The 24,920-nt window shown below is 44.7% G+C and overlaps 1 protein-coding gene across 1 annotated transcript in view; it reads right to left on the reverse strand.

Annotated features, from left to right (window-relative positions):
- Positions 1-24,920, reverse strand: part of dtd1 (D-aminoacyl-tRNA deacylase 1) — a 202,532-nt gene that overhangs the window by 136,940 nt on the left and 40,672 nt on the right. Inside the window, exon 4 of the mRNA XM_068045753.1 lies at positions 17,459-17,556. Within this exon, the coding sequence (XP_067901854.1) occupies positions 17,459-17,556 (98 nt within the window). The remainder of the gene's footprint in view (positions 1-17,458; positions 17,557-24,920) is intronic.

Genomic DNA, 24,920 nt, shown 5'->3' on the forward strand with positions numbered 1-24,920 from the left:
CTGCCCTGTTTTCCTACATTACAACACTCCAAAACAAAACTTTCATTGGCGGCAAAGCACTTTTGGATGTTCAGAGGCTTGGAAAGACACTATATAAAAACAACTTTTAACTTTCAGAGAGGTAAAAAGCAGTAAAAGAAAACACAACTGTCCATAATTATGCAATTAAAAAGCTGAAACTGGTCTTCCGCATTTGTCATGTTTCTTATTCTGGTCCATATGACAGCCATTTATTTAAATTTCCGACCAGAACACTAAGACTGAAATTTTACGCCCCCAGCCCCCCAAAGAGTGGGATGGTGGCCAGATAGGCTGGGAGGGGGGTGTAAAATGGGGTGGGAGGCTTGGGGGGCCCTTCCCAACCCGCTCCCGCCTCCACTGCCATTTTATGCAGGGCCACTTGAGGGCCTCCGCCCGCCACCACGGTTATTTTACCGTTGGCAGACAAGCCGCCCAGGCCCAAGAAAAGCCGCCTGTTAAAAGGAGGCGGCTTTTTGACGGCCTGGGAGGGGTGCCTCATGATCAGGAACCCTGTGCCCGACAGAGGGCAGCCCTTGATGCCCCAACCACCCCCAACGCCCAACACACCCCCCCCGTTCCCCCCAATCAACCACCCATGCCTCGCTGGGGCTCAACTGATCACCCCCAGCGAGGTCGCAAAAACTTACCTTTTCCCGGGGTCGTCCTTCCTCTTCTTCTCGAAGCTGGGTTGCAGTCTCAGTAGTGGCCACCACTCCCTGTGGCGCTGCTGGGACTAAGAGCTGCTGCCCGCTGATTGGCCGGCAGCTCCATTAGGCAGGACTTCCTGCCTCAATGAGGTGGAAGTCCCGCCTCAGACCAATTAAGGGCCCTGGGACCATAAAATCCAGCCTGGATCCCCAGGCCTAAGTTGCCCTGGAAAAGGCACAACAGGTGATGGCAAACCAGCAGCCAGTTTTACTCCCCATCCCATTTTCTCCCATTGAAGTGAATGGAGAAGTCGGGTGTGATGTAAAACTGGAGAACGATTTGCTTTTGTCAAAAACAACTTCACCTCTTAAGAGCAGGAAATTGGTCCTCATTGTTCTGCTTTCTCGACAGTAACCAGGGACTGAAGGTTCCAATTTCAGGGCACAATTTCCCGCGCACTGAGGGCATCTGAAATACATCTGACTCCGTTATTCGGCAGGGCGATAGTCAGATGATCCCAGCAGCCATTTAAAGCAGCCGTTGGGCCCCTCAGCTCTGTTTACAAAGGGATGACTGTCTGTTTATGGAGCTTTCCACGAAACTCACCCATGCTGAGCAGGATGGTAATGTAGCCGAACCAAAGGGGATCCTCAATGGGCTCAGGAGGGCTGGGAGAGATTGAAGGCTCCCCCGGCCCACCAAGAAATGCTCAAAATGCCACTTACTTTGTGGAGCACCAGCTCCTAACTCCATTTCAATGCCGGTTTCCCGATCTCCGGCAAACATGCGCAGCACCAGTTAATTTCAAATGGGGCTCCCGACTGCACTAAAGGAACCCAATTTAAATATGCCAACAAGCACCCACCTCTCAATGGCAGGACACTTGGATGACCCAATATCTGCCGCTGTAAAATGAAAACACCTCATCATTACTGAAACAAATTATCATAATTGACAACACAAAATGGTACGGGTCATATTGACACTAAGCTGACCACAAGTGCAGGCTGATCTACTGTGATCGTGTCTTTATGGTTTTCTGAGTCTGTGAGTGTAATTTTGTACAGCTAAATAAGCTTGCAATTTTTTATTTAAAAAAAAAATTCACAAACAACACAGACTTGAATTTCTGCCCAGATCCTCAAGTAACAATGTATGTAAGTAATTGAAAACACTGATATAAATGCATTCATGTTTTGGTTTCGCAGTTTTGTGGTTCAAGAACATTGCCACAGACTAGAAAGACAAAGAATGCACACCTACTGATTTTAATCTTGTAGTGTGGGATTAAGGTCAAGTATATCATCGTATAGGCAAAGCAGAGCTTAACGTACAACTCCAGCTCCAATGCACCAACTCATGATGGTTCAAATCAATGTGACATCTGTACACAGATTGAACTCTTCACCCGTGTCAAATTAAAAAGGAACTCTTCATGTTCCTTAAAAAATTAAGAATCTACTAGGAATTCCAATTAACTTTAACATCTACGCAATATTGTTATTGGAGTACAACATTAGCCTTGGAGGGGCCACAGAGCTCAATACTGCATAATTAGACATTGGTAAAAACAGAAATAGTGAATACAAAGCCTACTGCTATACTTTATGATAGCTTGCCAACATAGTATACTCCAGAAAACTCCTAGGTCTTGCTTTAATCTTTCCACTTATTTCTATATGCACAAATGTAACTAATTTCACTAAATTTAGAGTGGTCACAGAACAGATAAGATTAAAATGAAAATTACAGGTGATTGGAGCTCATTTAATTTTTTTTTAAAACTTGTTCTAGCTAAGCAAAAACTAATAAGAATTCTAAATGTTTGCAATCAAGAATAAATTAAATTACAGGCTTCAGGGCCTAGGTTCCCAAAACTCAATGCATTTTATTTACAGTTGATCTGAATAATTCTTAATTATTTTTCCTTTTTTATTTCTCCATGTTTGCTGCCAGAGCTCCTTCAGGCAGCATGACGTACAATCATAGGGGGGGGGGGGGACTTTTGCCAGGCCGCTGGATATGGGTTTAGAGGTGGACGTGGGGGTCAAAGACTTGAAAATTGGGGGAAAAATGCCATTTTGAGCCAGTATCCAGACATGTTCCCACCTCCTCCCATCTCTCCCAGGGATGGGTTGATGGAGAAGTTGGGAACTCCCGCAGGTGAAGCAGGAAGGCAATTAAACTCATTAAGGAGGCAATTTAGATGATCTTCTGTGTAGAATTCCTCTTTCCCAACAGGGAAGCAGTCCCTGTGTCTCCAACCAGGCAGGCTGGAGAAGGTGAGAGCACAGAGGGAGGGAAAACCTCAGTGAAACTGACAAGCTGTGAAGCTGCGGACATCACCAGGTGAGAGACTGCCTTGCAAAGCGCTCCTTCTGTCAGAGAGTGCCATCACTGGCTGGCAAATGAGTGCCAACTGCTTGGAAGGGCACTTCACCTGACCAACACTTCACCCATCCTCAGCTGCGCTTCCCTGCTGCCAGCCTTCACAGCAGCACAGGAGCAGCTTATGCAGCTCCACTGTTCCCCCTCTGCTGAAGGTGTAGGGCAGGGTGCTTTCCACTGCAACATGCTTCAGATGGAGCAACAGAATGCTGGGCAAGTCAGAGTGTGCCGACTGGGACCTGAAAGTGTTATGCCACTCACCTGTCATGCCTTCCTGATGTTCTGGATCCTCCTGTTCCACTGCCTCGAGGTGAGACGACAGCGTTTATTCCTTGCCTGGGGTTGGTTGGAAGAGTACCCCCATCTTTTTAAGGCTGACTGTCATGTCAAATTGCAGACAAGTTGTTGCACAGCGGGTCATAATCGTGTACATATCATCCTGGTGGCGGGTCATGAGAACATATTCATCAAACCGGAGCTCATGAATAAGTTTAACACAAGACAATACACGGCCAATGTTCACAGTGCTACCAGACCTTCCAATCACCAAATACCAGTCATGTAACCTAAACTCCAGTCTTCACTCAGATACCATGACTTAAATCAGGTCAAATGGTCTGTAGCAAATGTAAATCAACATGTTGATCATAGATATGCCTCCTCAAGATGCTTAATACTCAATACTACCTGCTGGTGCTGACTACAAGTTTGTTAGTCTCATGCTATGGTGAGAAGGTGACTGCTGACACTAGACTCCACTTCGAACGATGATTGTAGCAATACAATATCAGTACCTTCAGTGCACCCAGCTGTTTACTTTAGAGTCGTACAGCATAGAAACAGGCCCTTCGGCCCACCGCGTCCTTGCCGACCATAATGCCTATCGATACTAATCCCACCTGTCTGCATTAATTCCATATCCCTCTATGCCTTTCTCATACAAGTACCTGTCCAGATGCCTCTTAAATGTTGCTACTGTTCCTGCCTCCACCACCTCCTCACGCAGCTCATTCCAGATACCCACTATTCTTTGTGTGAAAAATTTACCCTTTGATCCCCTTTAAACCTCCTCTCACCCACCTTTATTCTATGCCCTATAGTTTTAGTCACCCCTACAATGGGAAACAGACTCTGGCTATCTACCCTATCTATGCCTCTCATAATTTTATATACCTCTATCATGTCCCCTCTCAGCCTCCTTCGCTCCAGGGAAAACAGACCCAGCCTATCCAATCTCTCTTTACAACTCAAGCCCTCCAAACCAGGCAACATCCTTGTGAATCTTTTCTGCACCCTCTCTAGCTTAATCACATCGTTCCTGTAGTGCGGCGACCAGAACTGCACGCAGTACTCCAAATGCGGCCTAACCAACGTTATGTACAACTGTAACATGACGTCCCAATTCTTTGTCCAACTAATATAGAAAACACTTTAGACACAAGCTTGGCGAAATGACAGGAAAGTATTTTGGTTCAGTTTTGGTCTCCACGTTTAAGAAAGGATATACTTGCATTGTAGGCGGTACAGCGAAGGTTCACTGGATTGGTCCCTGGGGTGAGGCGGTGGTCCTATGATGAGTGGCTAAGTAAATTGGGCCTGTATTCTCTGGAGTTAAGAGTGAGCATAGATCTCATTGAAACATAGAAGATTCTAAAGGGGCTGGATAGGGTAGACACTGAGAGATTATTTCTGCAGGTCGGGGAATCTAAAACACAGGGGCACAGTCTCATTTAGGACTGAGATGAGGAGAAATTACTTCATTCAATGGGTTGTGAATCTTTGGAATTCTCTACCCCAGAGGGTTGTGGATGCTCCAGCACTGAATATATTTAAGGCTGAAATAGATAGATAGATTTTTGGTCTCAGGGAATCAAGGGGTATGGCAAGCGGGCAGGAAAATGATGTTGAATCCTAAGATTAGTCATGATCGTATTGCATGGCGGAGCAGGCTCGATGGGCCATATGGTTTACTCCTGCTCCTCTTTCTTGTGTTCTTGTGGATACAGAAACCTTGTTAGAGCTTAGGAATCATTTTATAAAAAGAGGATGTTATCTTATGTTACTGCAGATTTGGGAGAACTATGAAAATATAACACCTAAATAGTTCAGCTAAAGGTTTAATCCAGTCTCTTAAAATAACCTTAACTCTCACAAGCCAATGGCACCCCCTGGTGATAGTAACAATATGTGACAACAGCACGGAGTTTGCTACACACCATTAAGGAACTACAAATCATCAATTAAAAGTTTTTGAAAGATTTCGACTTGTAGGGAGTTGTGGTCAAATTTGACATTGGTCAGATCCATCAGCTGTCCTCCAGGAGCTCTGCGATGAAGCACTCTTTAATGTCATGGTTATTCACATGGTGCACAATGGTGAAACTTCTTTAAAAATTGCAACAGCGCGTCTCCGTGCAATATAAAATGATTGACAGACAGATCTGGGACAACGCCCACTTTTTCAGAATGATAAGAAGGTCCAGCTGCCAGATTGATTAACAATTGAAACAATTGCGCGCTTGGAACGAGGATGTGTTGAGCCAGAAGCGGCCACATCGTTCCACAAAACACTAAAGACAGTTTGCAAACTGCCTTCAGTTTGTTCAGTTTGGCCACACTCCAATTTGAAAGGCTGAATTCAAAACCAACACATCCAGACTTACTGCTGTACAACGTATTGACTTGTACAGACATTCCAGATCTGGATGAACAGTACCACATGCATTACAAAAGATAACATATGATACTAGTTTGCAGACTAGGAGGTAAAATTAAACTTTGGCAGAGGGTACAAATGGGGAATGGTGGGCAAACTGGCACACTCCACCTGATTTTCCATTCCAGTGACATCAATTGACAGAAAATTGAGCAAAGTGTATAACAGGCTGCTTCGCTATTGCCCATTTTGGCCAAAGATGAATATTACTGCCAAAGTGTTTAATTAAAAGCATTTCTCAAATTACAGCAGTGACTTTCAAACACTTCTGCATTGGGGAACCCTGCAAGTATTAACACACGCCTGAGGTCCCCCTGCAAATACTGACAGAGCTGCCACCACCCTCTATACTAACCTCCAAAAGAAATTTCCAGCTACCCAAAAGGAATTAGTTCCATAACTGCAAACAGTTTTACCTATTAGTGTTCAGTAATGTGCCCATAGATCAACAATTAGAGAAAAATACAGAAGCCTGATGGCGGATACTCAGAAATCTCATCACCTTGCAGTATAAGAGCTAACCAGTTAATCCCACTCCCCTGCTCTTTCCCCAAAGCCCTGTAAATGTTTCCTTCTCACCTATATTCCCTTCTGAAAATTATTATTGAATCTGCTTCCACCACCTTTTCAGGCCGTGCATTCCAGATGATAACAACTCGTCATGAAAACAATTTCTCCTCATGTCTCCTCTGGTTCCTTTGCCAATTATTTCATGTCCTCAGGGAATTATTGGGATCCCCTCGCAGGGTTCAATGACCAGTGTGGAAAACTTGGGCATTAGGAGGGCGATTTTATCATTAGAACAGGAAAACCTAATGTACAAGGCTAATCCACATTTATGGAAGTTTTTGAAAGGTACAGTGCACATTTTATCCGAATTTTTATTGCCATTTATGTTCTATAGACAGATATTAACATGGTGACATACAGCTGAAAGGTCTGAAACATTTCAGTAACAAATTGGAGGCCATCAATTTATCGCTGTTCAGAATATCGGGGGCTGAAAGAAGAAAACAAAAGGGAAATATTCATGGCAAATTTTGTGTGTTGAAATAGTGACCCAAACCTAAAAGCTGGTTTAGGTTGATAGTGTTTTCTTGTACAAAGACTGTCCTTGGCTCCAAGGTGACACAGCTGGAATCAAGTCAACCCTCTATCGTAGAGTTAGTGATCTGATAACGGAACCAGACAGATTTGAAGTACTCCGAGACCCTGTTGATGACTGACCTGCCAAATTGGCTCATTAATAGAGTTTGGAGAGGTTGACCTCTGGTCTGGACTCTGGGATTCAACACTAGATTGCAAGCAAATTTTTTTTATATCTGTTCGGGGGATGTGGGAGTCGCTGGCTAGGCCAGCATTTATTGCCCATCCCTAATTGCCCTCGAGAAGGTGGTGGTGAGCTGCCTTCTTGAACTGCTGCACTCCATGTGGGGTAGGGTACACCCACAGTGCTGTTAGGAAGGGAGTTCCAGGATTTTGACCCAGCGACAGTGAAGGAACGGCGATATAGTTCCAAGTCAGGATGATGTGTAACTTGGAGGGGAATTTGCAAGTGGTGGAGTTCCCATGCTGTCCTTGTCCTTCTAGGTGGTGGAGGTCGCGAATTTGAAAGGTGCAGTCGAAGGAGCCTTGGTGAGTTGCTGCAGTGCATCTTGTAGATGGTACACACTGCTACCATCGTGCATCGGTGGTGGAGGGAGTGAATGTTAAAGGTGGTGGATGGGGTGCCAATTAAGTGGGCTGCTTTGTCCTGGATGCCCTGATAATTAGGTGTATCCCAGGTGGGAGAGCAGCAGGACACTTACTCATAATCTGTTATGATAAGATCTATAGTTTTAGCTGTTTAATCTCGAGCAGCACCCCAGCACACATAAGGGAATCACTAAGCCTAGACTCTGTCAGTCTGCACCCTGAGCTCTCTGAACCTAAGTTTAAAAAGGAGTTAGACAGATGCTTGAGGGTTAGGAACTTACAGGGTTATGAACGAAAAGCCAAGGGGTGGGACTAACCATGGCTGGTCTTTCAAAGAGCCAGCACAGTCACGATGGGCCAAATGGCCTCCTTCTGGCCAAAAGGTTCTATGATTCACGTCGCTTGCATGTCTGAGAGTTACCAGCTCTTACATCTGATGGCTCCATACTTCATTTTCTTCAACCATCAGCGATCTTTGCCTCACCTCCTGCTGCTCCTCCACTGCTAAAGCTGACTGTGTGAAACTTAGGTAGCCAGACGCTCAACAGAAGACTGCATGGTTGAAAAGCCCTGCAACATCACTCCACAAATACTAGACCTGGACTCCTCTATCTTCTGTTCCACTGCCAGTACCTCAAAAGAACTTAAGAAATGGAGTAGGTGTAGGCCATTCAGCTCCACCATTCAATAGGATTATGCAGCTCTTCTACCTCAACTCCACCTTGCCACCCTTACTCCATATCCTTTGATTCCTTTAGTATCCAAAAATCCTTTGATCTCTTGTCTTGAATATACCCAATGACTGAACATCCACAGCTCTCTGGGGTAGAGAATGCCAAAGATTCACAACCCTTTGAGTGAAGACATTCTCCTCATTTCAGTCCTAAATGGCCAACCCCTTATTCTGAAACAGTGGCCCTGAGTTCTAGACTCCCCAGGCAGGGGAAACATTTTCTCAGCATCAACCCTGTCAAGTCCCTTAAGAATGTTATACGTTTCAATGGGATTACCTCTCATTCTTATAAACTCCAGAGAACAGAGGCCCAAGCTACTCAATCTCTCCTCAGAGGACAACCATCTCATTCCAGGAATCAATCTAGTGAACATTTGATGCACATCCTTTAAGGAAAGTATGTCCTTCCTTAGGGTAAGGTAAACTAAAACTGTGTACAAGTACTCCAGTTGTTTTCTCACCAAGACCCTATATAATTGCAGTAAGACTTCTTCACTTTTGAACTCCAATCTCTTTGTAATAAAAGTTAACATACCATTTGCTTTCCTAAAAAACTTGCTGTACCCGTATGTTAACTTTTCTCTGATTCGTGTACATGACATTCAGGTCCCGCTGTACACCAACTTTTCCCAGTCTTACAACCATTTAAAAAATATTCTGATTTTCTATTTTTCCTACCAAATTGGAGAACTTCACATTTCCCCACATTATATTCCATCTGCCATGATCTCACCCACTCACTGAACCCACTATCCCTTTTCAGCCTCTTTGTATCCTCCTTACAGTTTACTTTCCTACCTAGCTTTGTATCGTCAGCAAACTTGGACGCATTACACTCAGTCCTCTCATCTAAGTCATTAATATAAATCGTAAATAGCTGAGGCCCCAGCACTGATCCTTGCAGCAGCCAAACAATTACAACCCACAAATGACCCATTTATTCCTATTCTCTGTTTTCTATCAATTAACCAACCCTCAATCCATGCGATTATAATACCCCCAAACTCATGAGCCCTAATCTTTGTGTAATAATCTCATGTGGCACCTCAGCGAATTCTTTTTGATCCCCCTCATCTAGCCTGCTAGTTACAACCTCAAAAACTCTTAACAAATTTGTCAAACATGATTTCCCTTTCATAAATCCGTGTTGACTCTGCCCAGTTATATGATGATTTTCTAAGTGTCTTGTTAATAGGTCCTAATAATAGATGCGAGCATTTTGCCAACTACCTTGTACAGTTGCTGCTGAGCCTCCAGCATGCTCCTTTTAATTGGTGTCTCCGCCCCAACCCCAGATTCAGCATCTCTGACTAACTGAGCAGAGCTTGGAGAGGATAGCACCAGTTCGTTTCAATTCGAGCTGCCAACTGCTTTGTAGGAGCCCAATTTATGTATGTTATTAAGTTAATGCCTTCACTCAGACACTGGATATCCGCTGATTATAAAATGGGGATGGGTTTAAACAGAGGCCACATTTTCTTCTGTTACGTCAAATACTTCTTCTGCCTCCCCCATGAACAATTCTTAATGCTCAGTAACGACCCAGCTCATTCAACAACAATTTGCACTATAGTGCTTTTAATGTAGTAAAACATCTCAAGGTGCTTCACAGAATCATAATCAGACAAACATCGACACTGAGCCAAAAGGAGATATTAGGAGTGGTGACTAAAAGCTTGGTCAAAGTGGTGGGTTTTTAAGGGGTGTCAAGCGTTACAATCCAGTTAATGAAGGGTAGAACAATCTTTACACCCTTTTCTAAGCACTTATTTACAGAGTTACACATTACAAGCATGCACCTCCTAATCCAACAACCACTGTTTAAGAAACACAAACAAGAAATGCTGGAAATTCTCAGCAGGTCTGGCAGCATCTGTGGAGAGAGAAGCAGAGTTAATGTTTCAGGTCACATTGACCTAAAATGTTAACTCTGCTTCTCTCTCCACAGATGCTGCCAGACCTGCTGAGTACTTCCAGCATTTCTTGTTTGTGTCTCAGATTTCCAGCATCTGCAGTATTTTGCTTTTATTATATAACCACTGTTTCAGTCTGTTTCTATTTACAGGGGTACAAGTGAATCCCCAGTTAATGTCCACCACCTGCAAGCAATTTAACACAATTAATATCCAATTGACACAAAGCAAGTTGGGACATTTTGCTATGTTAAAAGCACTATATAAATGCAAATTATTGTTGTTCTTTGCTGAGGACAATTATAGCTAGCCCTCAATACCTGCTGACACATCATTCAGTATCACCGTTTGATATAACAGGTCATAGACGTTAATGGAACAGTAAATTAGATGGCAAGCACATACCAGTGACTGCTATGATACAAGGCAAACTGACACAGTCAACAAACACTGACATGGCTTAAGCTGAAAGAAAGACAAATTAATTGCCATTTATTATTTCCAATAGATTCTGTATGCTATTAACTGAAAGGTAAAGTGCACTTAACTAGTTTAAAGCAAAAGTATTTACAAAAAGGTTTCAGTATTTAGCTAGAAGTTAAAGAATGAATCACAGTAGCAGGAGGTAGCCTCGGTGTCAAAACTTCAAGAACTCATCAGTTAGATACTTTGGCCTGATGTCCCAGCCTGTGTCAGCAATACGTCAGGAAAGTCTGTACTGGAATTTCATAAAAACAGACTGTAAAAGCTTCTATAAGTATGTAAAAAGGAAACAATTAGCAAAAACAAATGTGGGCCCACTACAGGCAGGAGAATTTATAATGGGGAACAAAGAAATGGCAGAGAAACTACACAAATACTTTGTGTCAGTCTTCACGGAGGAAGATAGAAAAAGCCTCCCAGGAAGACTAGGGAACCAAGGTACTAGCGAGAATAAGGAACTGAAAGAATTTAGTATTAGTAAAAAGTAATACTGGAGAAATTAATGGGACTGAAAGTTGATAAATCCCCTGGACCTGATGATCTACATCCCAGAGTGTTGAAAGAGGTGGCTGTAGAGATAATGGATGCATTGGTGGTCATCTTCCAAAATTCTATAGATTCTGGAACGGTTCCTGGAAGGTAGCAAATGGAACCCCACTATTTAAGAAAGGAGGGAGTGTGAAAAAGGGAATTACAGACCTGTTAGCCTTACATGAGTCGCAGGGAAAATGCTAAAATCTATTATAAAGGATGTAATAAATGGACACTTGGAAAATAATGGTCGGATTTGGCAGAGTCAACATGGATTTATGAAACGGAAATCATGTTCGACAAACCTGTTGGGAGTTTTTTGGGGAAGTAACTAGCAAAATAGATAAGGGAAAACCAATGGATGTGGTATATCTGGATTTTCAGAAGGTTTCCAATAAAGGTCCCACACAAGAGGTTAATAAGCAAAATTAGAGCACATGGGATTGGGAGTAATATACTGGCATGGATTGAGAATTGGTTAAAGGGCAGAAAAAGTAGGAATAAGTGGGTCAGTCTCAGGTTGGCAGACTGTGACTAGCGGAGTACCGTAAGGATCAGTGCTTGGATCCCAGCTATTCACAATCTATATCAATGATTTGAATGTGGGGACCAAATGTAATATTTCCAAGTTTATTGACGGCACAAAACTAGGTGGGAATGTGAGTTGTGAGGAGGATGCAAAGAGGCTTCAATGGGATTTAGACAAATAAGTGAGTGGGCAAGAACATGACAGATGGAATATAATGTGGAAAAATGTGAGCTTATCCACTTTGGTAGGTAAAACAGAAATGCAGAGTATTTCTTAAATGGTGAGAGATTGGGAAGTGTTTATGTCCAAAGGGACCTGGGTGCCTTATTCATAAGTCGCTGAAAGCTAACATGCAAGTGCAGCATGCAATTGGGAAAGCAAATGGTATGTTGGCCCTTATTGCAACAGGATCTGAGTAAAGGAGTAAAGAAGTCTTACTGCAATTTCATAGAGCCTTGGTGAGACCGCACCTGGAGTATTGTATTGTATAGTTTAGTCTCCTTACCTAATGAAGGATATACTTGCCATAGAGGGAGTGCAACAAAGGTTCACCAGACTGATCCCTGGGATGGTGGGATTGTCTTATGAGGAGAAATTGAGGAGACTGGACCTGTATTCCCTAGAGTTTAGAAGAATGAGAGACTCATTGCGACATACAAAATTTTTACACAGCTTGACAGGGATGATGCAGGAAGGATGTTTCCCCTGGCTGGGTGTCTAGAGCCAGGGGACACAGTCTCAGAATAAGAGGTCGGCCATTTAGGGCTGAGATGAGGAGGAATTTCTTCACACAGAGGGTGGTGAATCTGTGGAATCCCAGAGGGCTGTGGCGGCTCAGTCATTGAGTATGTTCAAGACAGAGATCGATAGATTTCTAGATATGAAAGATATCAAGGGAAATGGGGATAGTGCGGGAAAATGACATTGAGGTAGAAGATCAGCCGTGATCTAGTTGAAAGGTGGAGCAGGCTGGAGGGGCCGAATGGCCTACTCATGCTCATATTTCCTATGATCCTAAAATGCCAGGAATGCCTGTATTGCTTCTATTGGCAATATGCCAGAAATGGGCACCGGACTTCAGAGAAAATGCAGTTCTAAAATCAGTGTGTACATTAACAACTTTACTACACAATGAAATCCAAGCATAACAGCGGTCGCATCTCCACAGTATTTAACACTAAACAATTGCATAGCTTGTCACTAAGGAAATGTAAAAAATAGCTCTGCTTTTCAACAGGTTGGACAACGAGACTGGCTCCAGAGACAGTAAGAAACCCATGACAACAACAAAAAAAGCTTCTTTTTTCAAATTTTGATTGTTCAAGCTTCCAGAATTGTGTGAAATTCAAACTCAAATAAGTGTCACTATTATTGTGATGTTGCGTTAATGGTCAGCCAGATGAGGCTTTTAGCACCAGACAGGCAATGGCAGATTGCGGCATTTAGTCCTTGCTCTTACAAATTTAATTTTTTTTTAATGAACCAAAAGGTTCTGACATATAAAATGTAGTTTTATCTAAAATGTTGCTGGGACTCAGGACCAATGGGCTGGGCTACAGATGGTTCATTTCCTTGTGTTATTGTGGCTCCAGTAAAAAGCTCCGACATTGGGGGCTTTGATGCTGCAATGCTGCCCCCCAGTGAAACTTAATTGTAATAACAGCAATGCCGATGCATCCCTCAATTTACAATCAGAATGTCTCCTGACAACGCAGAGCATGCGCAGAGCGATCGCCGACATCGTCAGTGTGTCCGAACATTTGCCAGCTTATCAGTATGAGTCCGCGCATGCGCACGGCGACATCACCACGCAATGATGTCAGATGTAATAATGTCCGAGCGTTGCCTCACACCTGAAAGGCCACAATCAGCTCCTCCACCCCCCCAACAGACCTCACTCCCTTCTGCAATCGCTGCCTCATTGGACACTTCACGTCCCCACTCCAGCCCGCAATCGCTGCTTCTCTTCCCTGGTCCCTTCCGCACCCGCCTGCTCGCCACTCCCCTTCTGTGCCCACCTGCTCGTCGCTCCATCCCGTCGCTTCCCCAACTCGCCACGAGCACCCCGCTCACTCCATACCGCCAATTCTCCGGGCAGCAAGACGGGGAGCGAGCAGCGGGAGGGAACAGTGGGATGAAGTGGCGAGCAGATGGGATTGGGACGAAGCAACAATCGCGGGAGGGAGTGGTGAAGAGAAACGGCAATCACAGGGGGTGGGAGATGGAGGCGGCAATCACAGCCATTGAGGGGGTTTGGGTTCAATTCTTCTTTTCCGTTAAATTGAGCAGCGCCATCTTTATTCTTGGCAGCTGCCCGAGACGTCGCAGACAGTGACATTTCAGTCGATGAGGCTGCATTTGTGCATGTGCCAGTACTGTGCCACCTAGTGGTTGTGTTGTCAGCAAACGCGGCCATTTACAGTCGGAGTTTAAGCCAGAAGAACACATTTAAAATAGTGAGACTGGTGCAGTGATAGCGCGAGTGTGAGTAGGAAAGATACAGGTTTGATTTCCCCACCTTGTTGCTCTCCTGCCCTTGGCTGTGTTGCTGTGGGCATCTCCACCGAAGGAAAGAGGCAAAAACAAAAATAATAAAATGAACACATTCACTCGGGCACACTTGCTGATATCCAGTTCATTCAGGCCATGAGCAGTGGTCCTCAAATCTTGTGCCCACCCTTGGCTAGAGCTGGGGCATTTGTCCAGAGAGAAATTCAGAAGATAGCAAAAAGAATACCAAGAACTCTTGCTGCAACAATAACAAAATGAAGTTTTGCAAGCAATTCCTTAAAACTTACAGATGTATTTAATTGCAGACTGGTGCGTTTTTTTTATAAAGTGCTGCAATTGCAATTTGATTAATTTAGGGATACAGGTTTAACACAGTCTGTGAGCAGTTTGTTAGATTTGTTATACATATGGTGCCCTGGTGGTGTAATCCAGACTTGATCGTCACATCCATCCACAGTGTCAGCTATAGCTACAGCTACTACTTTGCTGCAACAGTCCCTCACAAGAACTCTACACAGACACATTATATTCATGTTTTATTAGGAAGAGGACCTGAAATTGAATAAGGTCCACTTCAGCAAGGGTAAGTCGCATTGCCCATATTGTCTGGTCTGACCAAACAATATAAACAAGGCTGAAAAGACTTTCCCCACGTCAAATGGGTTTTATGGGGTGGGTGAGTGTGAGGAGCGAGGGGAACCAAAATAAAAGGCTCACGTTTCGTAGATTTCTACAGATTTTCTGCAAAAAAAGAAAACTGCTGTTTGCAAAGCTCTTGCCCAGGAAAAGTGCAGCTCAGTCAGGGCAGCACAGTGGCGCAGTGGTTAGCACCGCAGCCTCACAGCTCCAGCGACCCGGGTTCAATTCTGGGCACTGCCTGTGCGGAGTTTCTCCCTGTGTCTGTGTGGGTTTCCACCGGGTGCTCCGGTTTCCTCCCACAGCAGGGTGATAGGTAAATTGGCCATTATAAATTGCCCCTAGTATAGGTAGGTGGTAGGAGAATTGTGGGGATGTGGTAGGAATATGGGATTAATGTAGGATTAGTATAAATGGGTGGTTGATGGTCAGCACAGACTTGGTGGGCCGAAGGGCCTGTTTCAGTGCTGTATCTCTAAATAAAAAATAAAATAGATAGAGATTAAGGGCAGGATTTTACCACCGTCCAATTAAGGATGGTGGACAGGATGTTGGTCAGAGGACCAGCAGTTCTGAAGCCTCGGCAGCCCCACCGGGGGAGAGGGGAACTGCTGAGGCAGGTCAGGGATCCAGAGGGTGCCTCAAAACGGGTAAGTAAAACATTTAAAATCAGAGGGGCGAAGAAGACAGTCCCCTCCAGATAGCCCTTTGTGGGTAGGTGGGGGTGCGATGGCCTTCCATGCCTGTAGCCCCCTCTTTGAGGCATGGAGCCTCCCGCTCCAATGGCCCTCTGACAGCCGCAGGGAGGCCACCTCCATGAAGCTGGCGGCCTCCAAATGTAACAGGGAGTTGCTCCGCTGGCATCTTGCTGCCAGTGTGCTGGGGAAAAAAAAAATCGCCCTTAATCGGGGCTGTAGTTGGCGGGCAGCTGATCCACGTCTGGTTCCACTGCTGGGAAACCTCCCCGGTGGCGGGACAGCATCAGGGAGCCATCCCAACACAGCTTCCCACTCTTTTCCCAACCCACCGGCCTCCCAGCCGAGAAAACAGTCAGCACCGTAACATGAAAACTCCAGCTTCAGTCCAATTTCCATACTATTGAGAAAAAACAATCCCAAGGCTTCTGCAAACAATTTGCCCAGTGTTTCAGCTGTGCAAAAAGTGAAATCAGTGGTCAGGCAGGGGAGCAGATTACTGAACACAAATTTAAATTAAAGGGGCATTGCTGAGGTGAAAGCTAGTTGCATTTCTTCCTAAAGCCCTGCTTCTACAGCACAGAGTCTGGCTCCACCTGAAAGAGGCCCACTAAATAAGTTTTAACGCACAACAGTGCTTGTTGGTAATGTCACCATGTTTCAGTACCAGTCACTAGAACACAAGCCTAACTCCCATTGAAAGGTAATGAGCCTATAAACAGCACAGTCCGTTAAAACTCCAGCACGAGTCATCGTAGAAAGTTCGTACCTGCAATCCCTCTCACCCGCAGTTCCCGCCACTGCAGAGACACTGATCCCAGCCCTGGAGGTGTGTTGGGGGGGGTGGGGGGGAGGGATAAAGGAATGCCAAGCTGAGCCAAGAGAAGGTGGGTAAAGGGGCAGCCCACTCAAGAGTGCACAGTTATGAAGAGCAAACTTCCACCTCAGTTGCAGTCAGTACATGGTCCGAGGGAAATGTGAAAAGACAGAAGAAAAAAATCCTTTCTCTCCCCTTCATCAACAAGAACAACCAATTCCTACTGAGTGGAATAAGCAGCAACATTGTTTACCCCTCTGTGGACTGTAGTCACATATCTATAACAACATCCTTCCTCTTTTTAAGCTTCTTTCCCTTTGCCTGACAATGCTATTAAAATGTAATAATTTCTTCCAAACCTCTACAGGAATCATCAGTGAATGAGACTAATCGTGAGTACAATTACAAAACCTGTAATTTGAAAAGGTGCTGATACTCAGAGTCACAGTGGATACCACTGTATAATATTGTCCAAATAATGACTGCATAGTAAGGTTTCCTCAGCAATAAAGAGAAACTGTTTTATGAGGATCGGGTGATGTACTGGGTTACAGGCTGGCCTGAGAGCTGAGTTGAAATTCAGCCCAAATAATTCTCCTCTATCCACTACCTGGAAAGGTGGTACATGCACTGAGTTTGAACAGTCTCCATTCATGGGCCCACAGTACAAAACTGCCCTGAATTGGGTCTGAATTGACAATCTTAGGAGAGGCCACCAGATGGCTGGTACGGCCAATGAAAAACAGTCACATTGACGCTGCAGGGAGTTTGGAGCAGACACATATTGTCCAGCCAGATGAAATAAAATCAGTCAATTCCACAGCACCAACTTCACTTACCTTGAGGAGCATAAAAAGTCAAAAGGAAACCAGATACAAAAGTAAAGTTACACAGAATTATGTTTACAGGCAATTTTACAAAGTGACATATTTCTCTTCTTTTCGGGGGAAATGGCATGAATCTGAGGAGCTGAGTTTTCTGAATGCCGTGCAGTAATTATTCCAAAGACATGTGTGTACATTAAAGTCTGAAATCATGGAATTTAATTCTCCAGGCCAAGGTGACTTTCTCCAGTCACATGTTATTAAATATCGACTAATCATGAACATTCAGCCACAGGGAGAGAAAGTCCTTCCCCTTACCTGCTTTGGGTCAGAGGGACCCGTAGGCGACTCTAATTCAATAGTGACCGGACCGTCATTCTGTATGTGAACTTGCATGTAGGCTCCAAACTTGCCGTCTAAAATTAAACAGATAATTTGAGTTACTCATTTCACCACAGCTGACTACTCTGTTCGGATGTCAATTTCAGTTTTACCATCTCTAAAGTTTTCAGTTTCCATTTACTTGCCATTATTGTTTGCCTTCTTAAGTTCTCCGCAGCAGCTTGTGCACAGCTATCAGCAACATAGAAACATAGAAAATAGGAGCAGGAGTAGGCCATTCGGCCCTTCGGGCCTGCTCCACCATTCAAAAAGGATCATGGCTGATCATCTAATTCAGTACCCTGTTCCCACTTTCTCCCCATATCCCTTGATCCCTTTGGCATTAAGAAATATATCTATCTCCTACTTGAATATATTTAATGACTTGGCCTCCACTGCCTTCTGCGGTAGAGAATTCCACAGGTTCACCACCCTCTAAGTGAAGAAATTTCTCCTCATCTCGGTTCTAAATGGCATGCCCGTGTCCGGAGACTGTGACCCCTGGTTCTGGACTCCCCAGCCATCGGGAACATCCGCCCTGCATCTAGCCTGTCTAGTCCTGTTAGAATTTTATAGGATCTCTGAGATCCCCTCCCATTCTTCTAAACTCTAGTGAATATAGGCCTAATCGACCCTATCTCTCCTCATACGTCAATCCTGCCATCCCAAGAATCAGCCTAGTAAATCTTCTTTGCACTCCCTCCATGGCAAGAACATCCTTCCTCAGATAAGGAGACCAAAACTGCACACAATACTCCAGATGTGGTCTCACCAAGGCCCTGTATAACTGCAGTAAGACATCCTTGCTCTTGTACTCAAATCCTCTTGCAATGAAGGCCAACATACCATTCGCCTTCCTAACAACTTGCTGCACCTGAATGATTGTTTTCAGCGACTGGTGTGCAAGGACACCCAGGTCTCGTTGCACCTCCCCCTTTCCCAATCTATCACCATCCAGATAATCTGCCTTTCTGTTTTTACAACCAAAGTGGATAACCTCACATTTATCCATGTGATACTGCATTTGCCATGCATTTTCCCACTCACCCAACTTGTCCAAATCAAATTGGTGCCTCTTGCACAGCTCACATTCCCCCCAGCTTTGTGTCATCTGCAAACTTGGAAATGTTATATTTAGTTCCCTCACCCAAGTCATTAATATGTACTGCCACCTGGAAAAAGACTCGTTTATTCCTACTCTCTGTTTCCTGTCTGTCAACCAATTCTCAATCCATGCCAGTATATTACCCCCAATCCCATGAGCTTTAATTTTGCACACTAACCTCTTATGCGGGACCTTATCAAAAGCCTTCTGAAAATCCAAATACACCACATCCACTGGTTCTCCCTTATCTATTCTATTAGCTAACATCTCAAAAAACTCCAGTAGATTTGTTAAGCATGATTTCCCTTTTGTAAACCCACGCTGACTTTGTCCAATCCCGTTTGTGCTTTCCAGGTGTTCTGCTATCACAAACTTTATAATAGATTCTAGAATTTTCCCCACTACTGATGTAAGGCTAACTGGTCTGTAATTCCCTGCTTTTTCTCTCCCTCCTTTTTTAAATAGTGGGGTTACATTTTCCACCCTCCAATATATAGGAACTGCTTCAGAGTCTATAGAATTTTGGAAGATGACCATCAATGCATCCACTATTTCCAGGGCCACTTCCTTTAGTATTCTGGGATATAGATTATCAGGCCCTGGGGATTTGACAGCCTTTAAACCCATTAATTTCCTTGCACTTTTTTTTATTAATACTGATTTCCTTCAGATCCTCCCTCTCACTGGACCCTTGGTTCCCTAACCTTTCTGGGAGGTTATTTGTGTCCTCCTTTGTCAAGACAGAACCAAAGTATGTGTTTAATTGTTCTGCCATTTCTTTGCTCCCCATTATAATTTCCCCCTTTTCTGACTGTAAGGGACCTACATTTGCCTTCAATAATCTTTTTTTCTTCACAGTCTTGTACAGTCAGTTTTTATGTTCCCTGCAAGTTTACTCTCATACTCTATTTTCCCCCTGTAGCCGGATGGCTAACAGTTAAACATCTGCAAAGCATGAAGGGAAGAATAGCCAGCCTTACACAAGGGTGAGAACTGTGAGAAACGAACCCTGCTGAATTAGCAGTGTGTGTGATAAGATGTGCTACCACTAGACAAGGACAGAAAACAAGAACAAGACCAGAAGATGGATTTTGTTTTTGCTTTGCAACTAGCGCTAAGCAAAGCGGATGACTCCAAGTCAGGGGTGTACGTGACTAAGGACATTCTCGAGGCTGGGAACAACTGGATAAAAAGGGCAGGCGAGGAGCCTCCAAAGGAAGACGACCTGCTAGACTTTCGTGGAAAGGGAACCCTGAGTCCAATTCAGTGAAGAGAACCCATCAGAGGGAGACTGATCACCTTACCTTGCAACGGGTAGTACTTAAGTCCAAGCCGTGGGTCTTGTGATTTAACAAGTGAAAAAACAGCAGATAAGTGATTTAAGTATCAATAAAAGTGATTATACGAAGTATCTTGTGCAGGTGTATTTTGCCCGCCATGTCAGTTGATACCCTAGTTTCAGGGTCAACATTTTGGCGTCCCTGGGTGGGTACGGTTAAGTGATCGCTTTAAAGTTACACCGTGTCTGACCCACAGACGTGCCAGACAAACCGCACAATGATGGATGCCTGTCCAGAGTGGGAGAAGGTGCTCCGGGAGTACCTAAAGCATAAATAGCCCAAGTGGTTCGAATATGCTGATAAGGTGTTTGAGGGCCCGGGACCCATTGGACAGAAACACTGGGAAGAGGCTGGGAAATAACAAGCAAAGCCTCCAAGCTTAGTAAGGCTACAGCAATAGCCAGTTGTATGAGGGAATTGTGTGAAAAGGAAATGGAGAATGTTAGGTTAAAAGCAAAACTCGAGGGGACAGTCAGAAGTCTCAAGGCAAGAGACAGATGATTTGAAAAAAAAAAGGTGTGTGAGGAAGAGTGTAAAGTACAAATGTACGTTACTCATATGAGTCAGTTTCAAACTCAATATGAACAGGCGCACCAGGAGAGACAGAAAGCAGGGCAGGAGAAAGAGGCAGCTAATAAGGTGGTGTTCGACTTAAATGAAAAAGGTTACAATTTGCAGGCAGCCCTTAAAGCGCTGCACCAGTTCCACGTACAAGGGCAGCATAAAGCAGCCGAGCATAGTAAGTGTCAGCGGGAAATAGATAGATTAAAAAGTCAACTTGCCGCCAGCCGAGGTATGATATGTGCTTTTCGGGAGACACAAGGGAACGATGATGACAATGTGGGTTGGGGCAGCCTAGATGAAGCAGCCTGTAGTTATGGAGAACAAGAAGGGGAAGGAGAGCATGATTGGGGCTGGGTTGATCCACCGCCACAACACAACAACAAGCCAGTGGTCCCTTCTGCACCGCCTGAGACGGTACCAATGAACCCGATAACAATGACCCGAGGTGCGCCTGCTGAAAACAGAAGTACTTCTTATAGTACTCCCCTTACAGTGGCACAATTGTCGGAAATAGCCAAGCAGGTAACGCCTCTGGAGCCGGGACAGGACCCTTAGGAGTTCTTTAGTCATTGTCATAGACTTGGGACCCTACATGGTTTAGATGCAGGGGAAGAGCAAAGGTTAGTACTCATGTGTTTGGGGAAAACAATCCTCACTGCACTGCCTGAGGATACAGGTAAGGGGAAGGGATCTTCAAGGAAACCAAAACCGCCATTCTGTCAGCTATGGGATACGACAAAGGGGACCCCATTGATTTACTGAGTAAATGCAGGAAGCGCAAAGGGGAACACCCAACAGCATTCACCAATAGATTGTGGGTCCATTTTAACGATGTCTTTGGGTCAGGCCTTAACTGGGCAGAATTGGAAGCCCCTAAGAGAACCCAGTGGGTCAGAACATTGAGCTCTCATGCAAAGGAAAACAGTAGGAAAGCATGCGAGCTTTTTGACCCAGTGGACAGTGGCCATACCGAACAGTGGGCAGTTCGTCACATGACCCTCGCCTGGGAAAGGGAGGCGCAGGAGAATGCAAGGCAGTGGTCTGAAGAAGGGCAAATGAACCCGGTTAAAAATCAGAGTCCGGGCCCTGTATGGAAAAATGAAGGTCGAAGAGGGGCGCAGGGAAATAACAACTCCAGGCAGCCTCCACCCCCGTATGCTGCCCAGTAGGCAGAGGCCGGAATCAAAATCAAATTATCAATCAGGGCCAATGTTATAATTGCAGTCGATTGGGCCATTGGGCTAGAGAGTGCCAAGAATCACCCCGCCAACCTCCCCAAGATCAGGGACCTGATCAAAATCATTTTCCCCCACCACCTCCACCATTGGAGGGACTTTGGGAACAGGGATAGGCGTTCGCCCATAAGGCCCCAGTCGTGGAGACAGACAGTCCCAACCTTCTGTACCCTCAGTGCCCAGCCCAAAATCTGAGCGCATGATGGTGTCAGGCCTCTCCAGTATGGGTGTGTAGCGCCAAATGGGATAGTGTGGGACAACCTCTGATGGAAGGTGAGGTAGGAGGCTACCCCACCGAATTTTTATGGGATACTGGAGGTTCCCGCACCACCCTTAACACATCCAAAGGAATAGATCAGTCATGGTGTATGCATGAATGCCAGGTATTGACAGCGCATGATCCCAAGGGACCATTTGTGCCAGAACAAAAAGGGTGGGGGGGACCCTGGCAATCAGACCCTAAATATTTTTGTTGATGGATCCTCCCTCCATAATGGAGGACAGAATTAGGAAAACAGGATGTGGCATCTATGCAGAAGACTACCAAGGTACACCGCTAGCAGAGATAGCTTTAAAACTGCCAGCTAAAATGAGCGCTGAGACTGTCGAGTTAGCAGCAATAGCATATGTGGTTAGCCACACTGACAAATTTCCCCCACCAGTAGATCTATATTCAGACAGCATGTATGTGTGCTGCAGTTTGACTGATTTCCTGCCTTTGTGGGAAACAAGAGGCTTTGTATCAATGGACTGCAAACCTTTACCATCTGCGCCCCTCTTAAAACACATCATCCAGACAGCCCAAGGACAAGAATATGGTATAATCAAAGTGAAAGCGCACCATAAATCTTCCCCAGTTTGGAACATACGAACAGACGAATTGGTAAAGCAAAGTGCCCAAGACGGAGAGCCATGACACCTCCCAACAGGTGAACAAGTAAACACAGTCACTGTCGATCAGACGTTCGACAGCAAGGTGAAGCCTGTCGAATATGATACAGGACAGGAAGTGTGCTCCAGGTCCACCGGCCAGGTACATTCTTGTCCCCTAAGTATTTCGTCCCCCACTCCAGAGTGGACAAAGCTAGTCCCTTGGTATACAAAGTCCTGCTGGACTCTGGGAAGACCAATGGTATCATGTAAACCAATTAAAATTGTTCGGCAAACAGAGTAACCACCAGCACCATGTGTTGCTGGGCGCGAGTGAGCCATCATCTCCAGCCCCTATCCCTTTGCCATTGCCACAGGTGCCGCAAGCAGGGCAGGCCATAGGGAATGTTCAAGGGACCCAACAACAACCAGCCCTGAATCAGGACCAAAGACAAAGAAGACCTAGGCAGATACCGATCTCCCCGACCTGGACTCGCTTACGGGGGAACAGGCGTTTAAATCACCTGGACGATGATATTGATCTCAGTCAGGTTAATTGCCTGTAATAAGAAACTATAAATAAGAGCAGAAATTACCTTGTGATTTACAAATAAGTGATTTGAAATGAAGCTGTTAATCGTGTTTGTGATGTGCGGACGGCTAAACACCACATCCACCGAACCAAGGTCTGGCCCAGCCCACACTTTCAGAGAACAGCCATATGAAGAGGTCGTGATATCCAGGGAACACAAAGTGGCTCCAACCTGTAATGCATCGGAAAGTAAGGGTCATCCATATCATGGACCATTCCCGGGGCCACAACTGGACGTCGAGGCACCTGGTTCGGTATTTACATGGTGTGTTGGCATCAAATTTGAACTGACTATTAGTGTTTCATTGAACAGACAAGTGTGTATTAATTACGAAACTAACATTAACCTTTTACCTGAGGACTTGCAATGGATCAAAAAACAGTTAGCTAAAACCCACCAGACATTTGTCAAAGTCATTCAGAAAGCCGAGGGAACTGGGCGAAAGATTGAAACAATTAAAGCAACCAACAGGTGGGATGATATTTTAAATTGGGATACCAACTTACAGATACATCCATGGATAAGAATTGTTACGCACATTGTGATTATTGGTATGATTGTGATTTCGATGTATCAAATGTATTATGTTTAAATGTTGGAAAGTTGAAATGGAAGGTAAGTTGGAAATGGACTGGTATGCGGGAAAATTCGAACGAATGATAGATATAAGTAAATGTAACATGGCCTGGACTTGAATATCTGCTGTTGCAAAGTGGGGCATGATCAGGGCTCCTTTATGATCCAATTTGCGAACACTTAATGGATCAAAGTGGGGACTATAGCCAGATTGCTAACAGCTAAACATCTGGAAAGCATGAAGGGAAAAATAGCCAGCCTTACACAAGGGCAAGAACTGTGAGAAACGAACCCTGCTGAATTAGCAGTGTGTGTGATAAGATGTGCTACTGCTAGACAAAGACAGAAAACAAGAACAAGCCCAGTAGATGTATTTTGTTTTTGCTTTGCAACTAGCACTAAGCAAAGCGGATGACTCCAAGGCAGGGGTGTACATGACTAAGAACATTCTCGAGGCTGGGAACAACTGGATAAAGAGGAGGCGAGGAGCCTCCAAAGGAAGACGACCTGCAGGACCATCGCGGAAAGGGAACCCTGAGTCCACTTCAGTGAAGAGAACCCATCAGAGGGAGACTGATCAACTCACCTCACAACGGGTAGTAAAATTTAAGTCCAAGCCGTGGGTCTTGTGATTTAACAAGTGAAAAAACAGCAGATAAGTGATTTAAGTATCAATAAAAGTGATTATACGAAGTATCTCGTTCAGGTGTCTTTTGTCCGCCACGTCAGTTGACACCCTAGTTTGAGGGTCAACACCCCCACTTAATCAATCGCTTTGTCCTCCTTTGCTGAATTCTAAACTGCTCCCAATACTCAGACTTGCTGCTTTTTCTGGAAATTTTATATGCCTCCTCTTTGGATCTAATACTATCCCTAATTTCTTTTGTAAGCCACGGTTGAGCCACCTTTCTGGTTTTATTTTTGCGCCAGACAGGAATGAATAACTGATGTAATTCATGCACATATTCTTTAAATATTATCCATTGCCTATCTACCATCAACCCTTTTAGTAAAGTTCCCCAATCTACCATAGCCAATTCGCACCTCAGACCTTCATAGTTTCCTTTATCTAGATTCAGGACCTTAGTTTTGGATTCAACTACCTCACTCTCCATC

The sequence above is a fragment of the Heterodontus francisci genome, chromosome 13, assembly GCF_036365525.1.
Source record: "Heterodontus francisci isolate sHetFra1 chromosome 13, sHetFra1.hap1, whole genome shotgun sequence".
NCBI classification, from domain to species: domain Eukaryota; kingdom Metazoa; phylum Chordata; class Chondrichthyes; order Heterodontiformes; family Heterodontidae; genus Heterodontus; species Heterodontus francisci.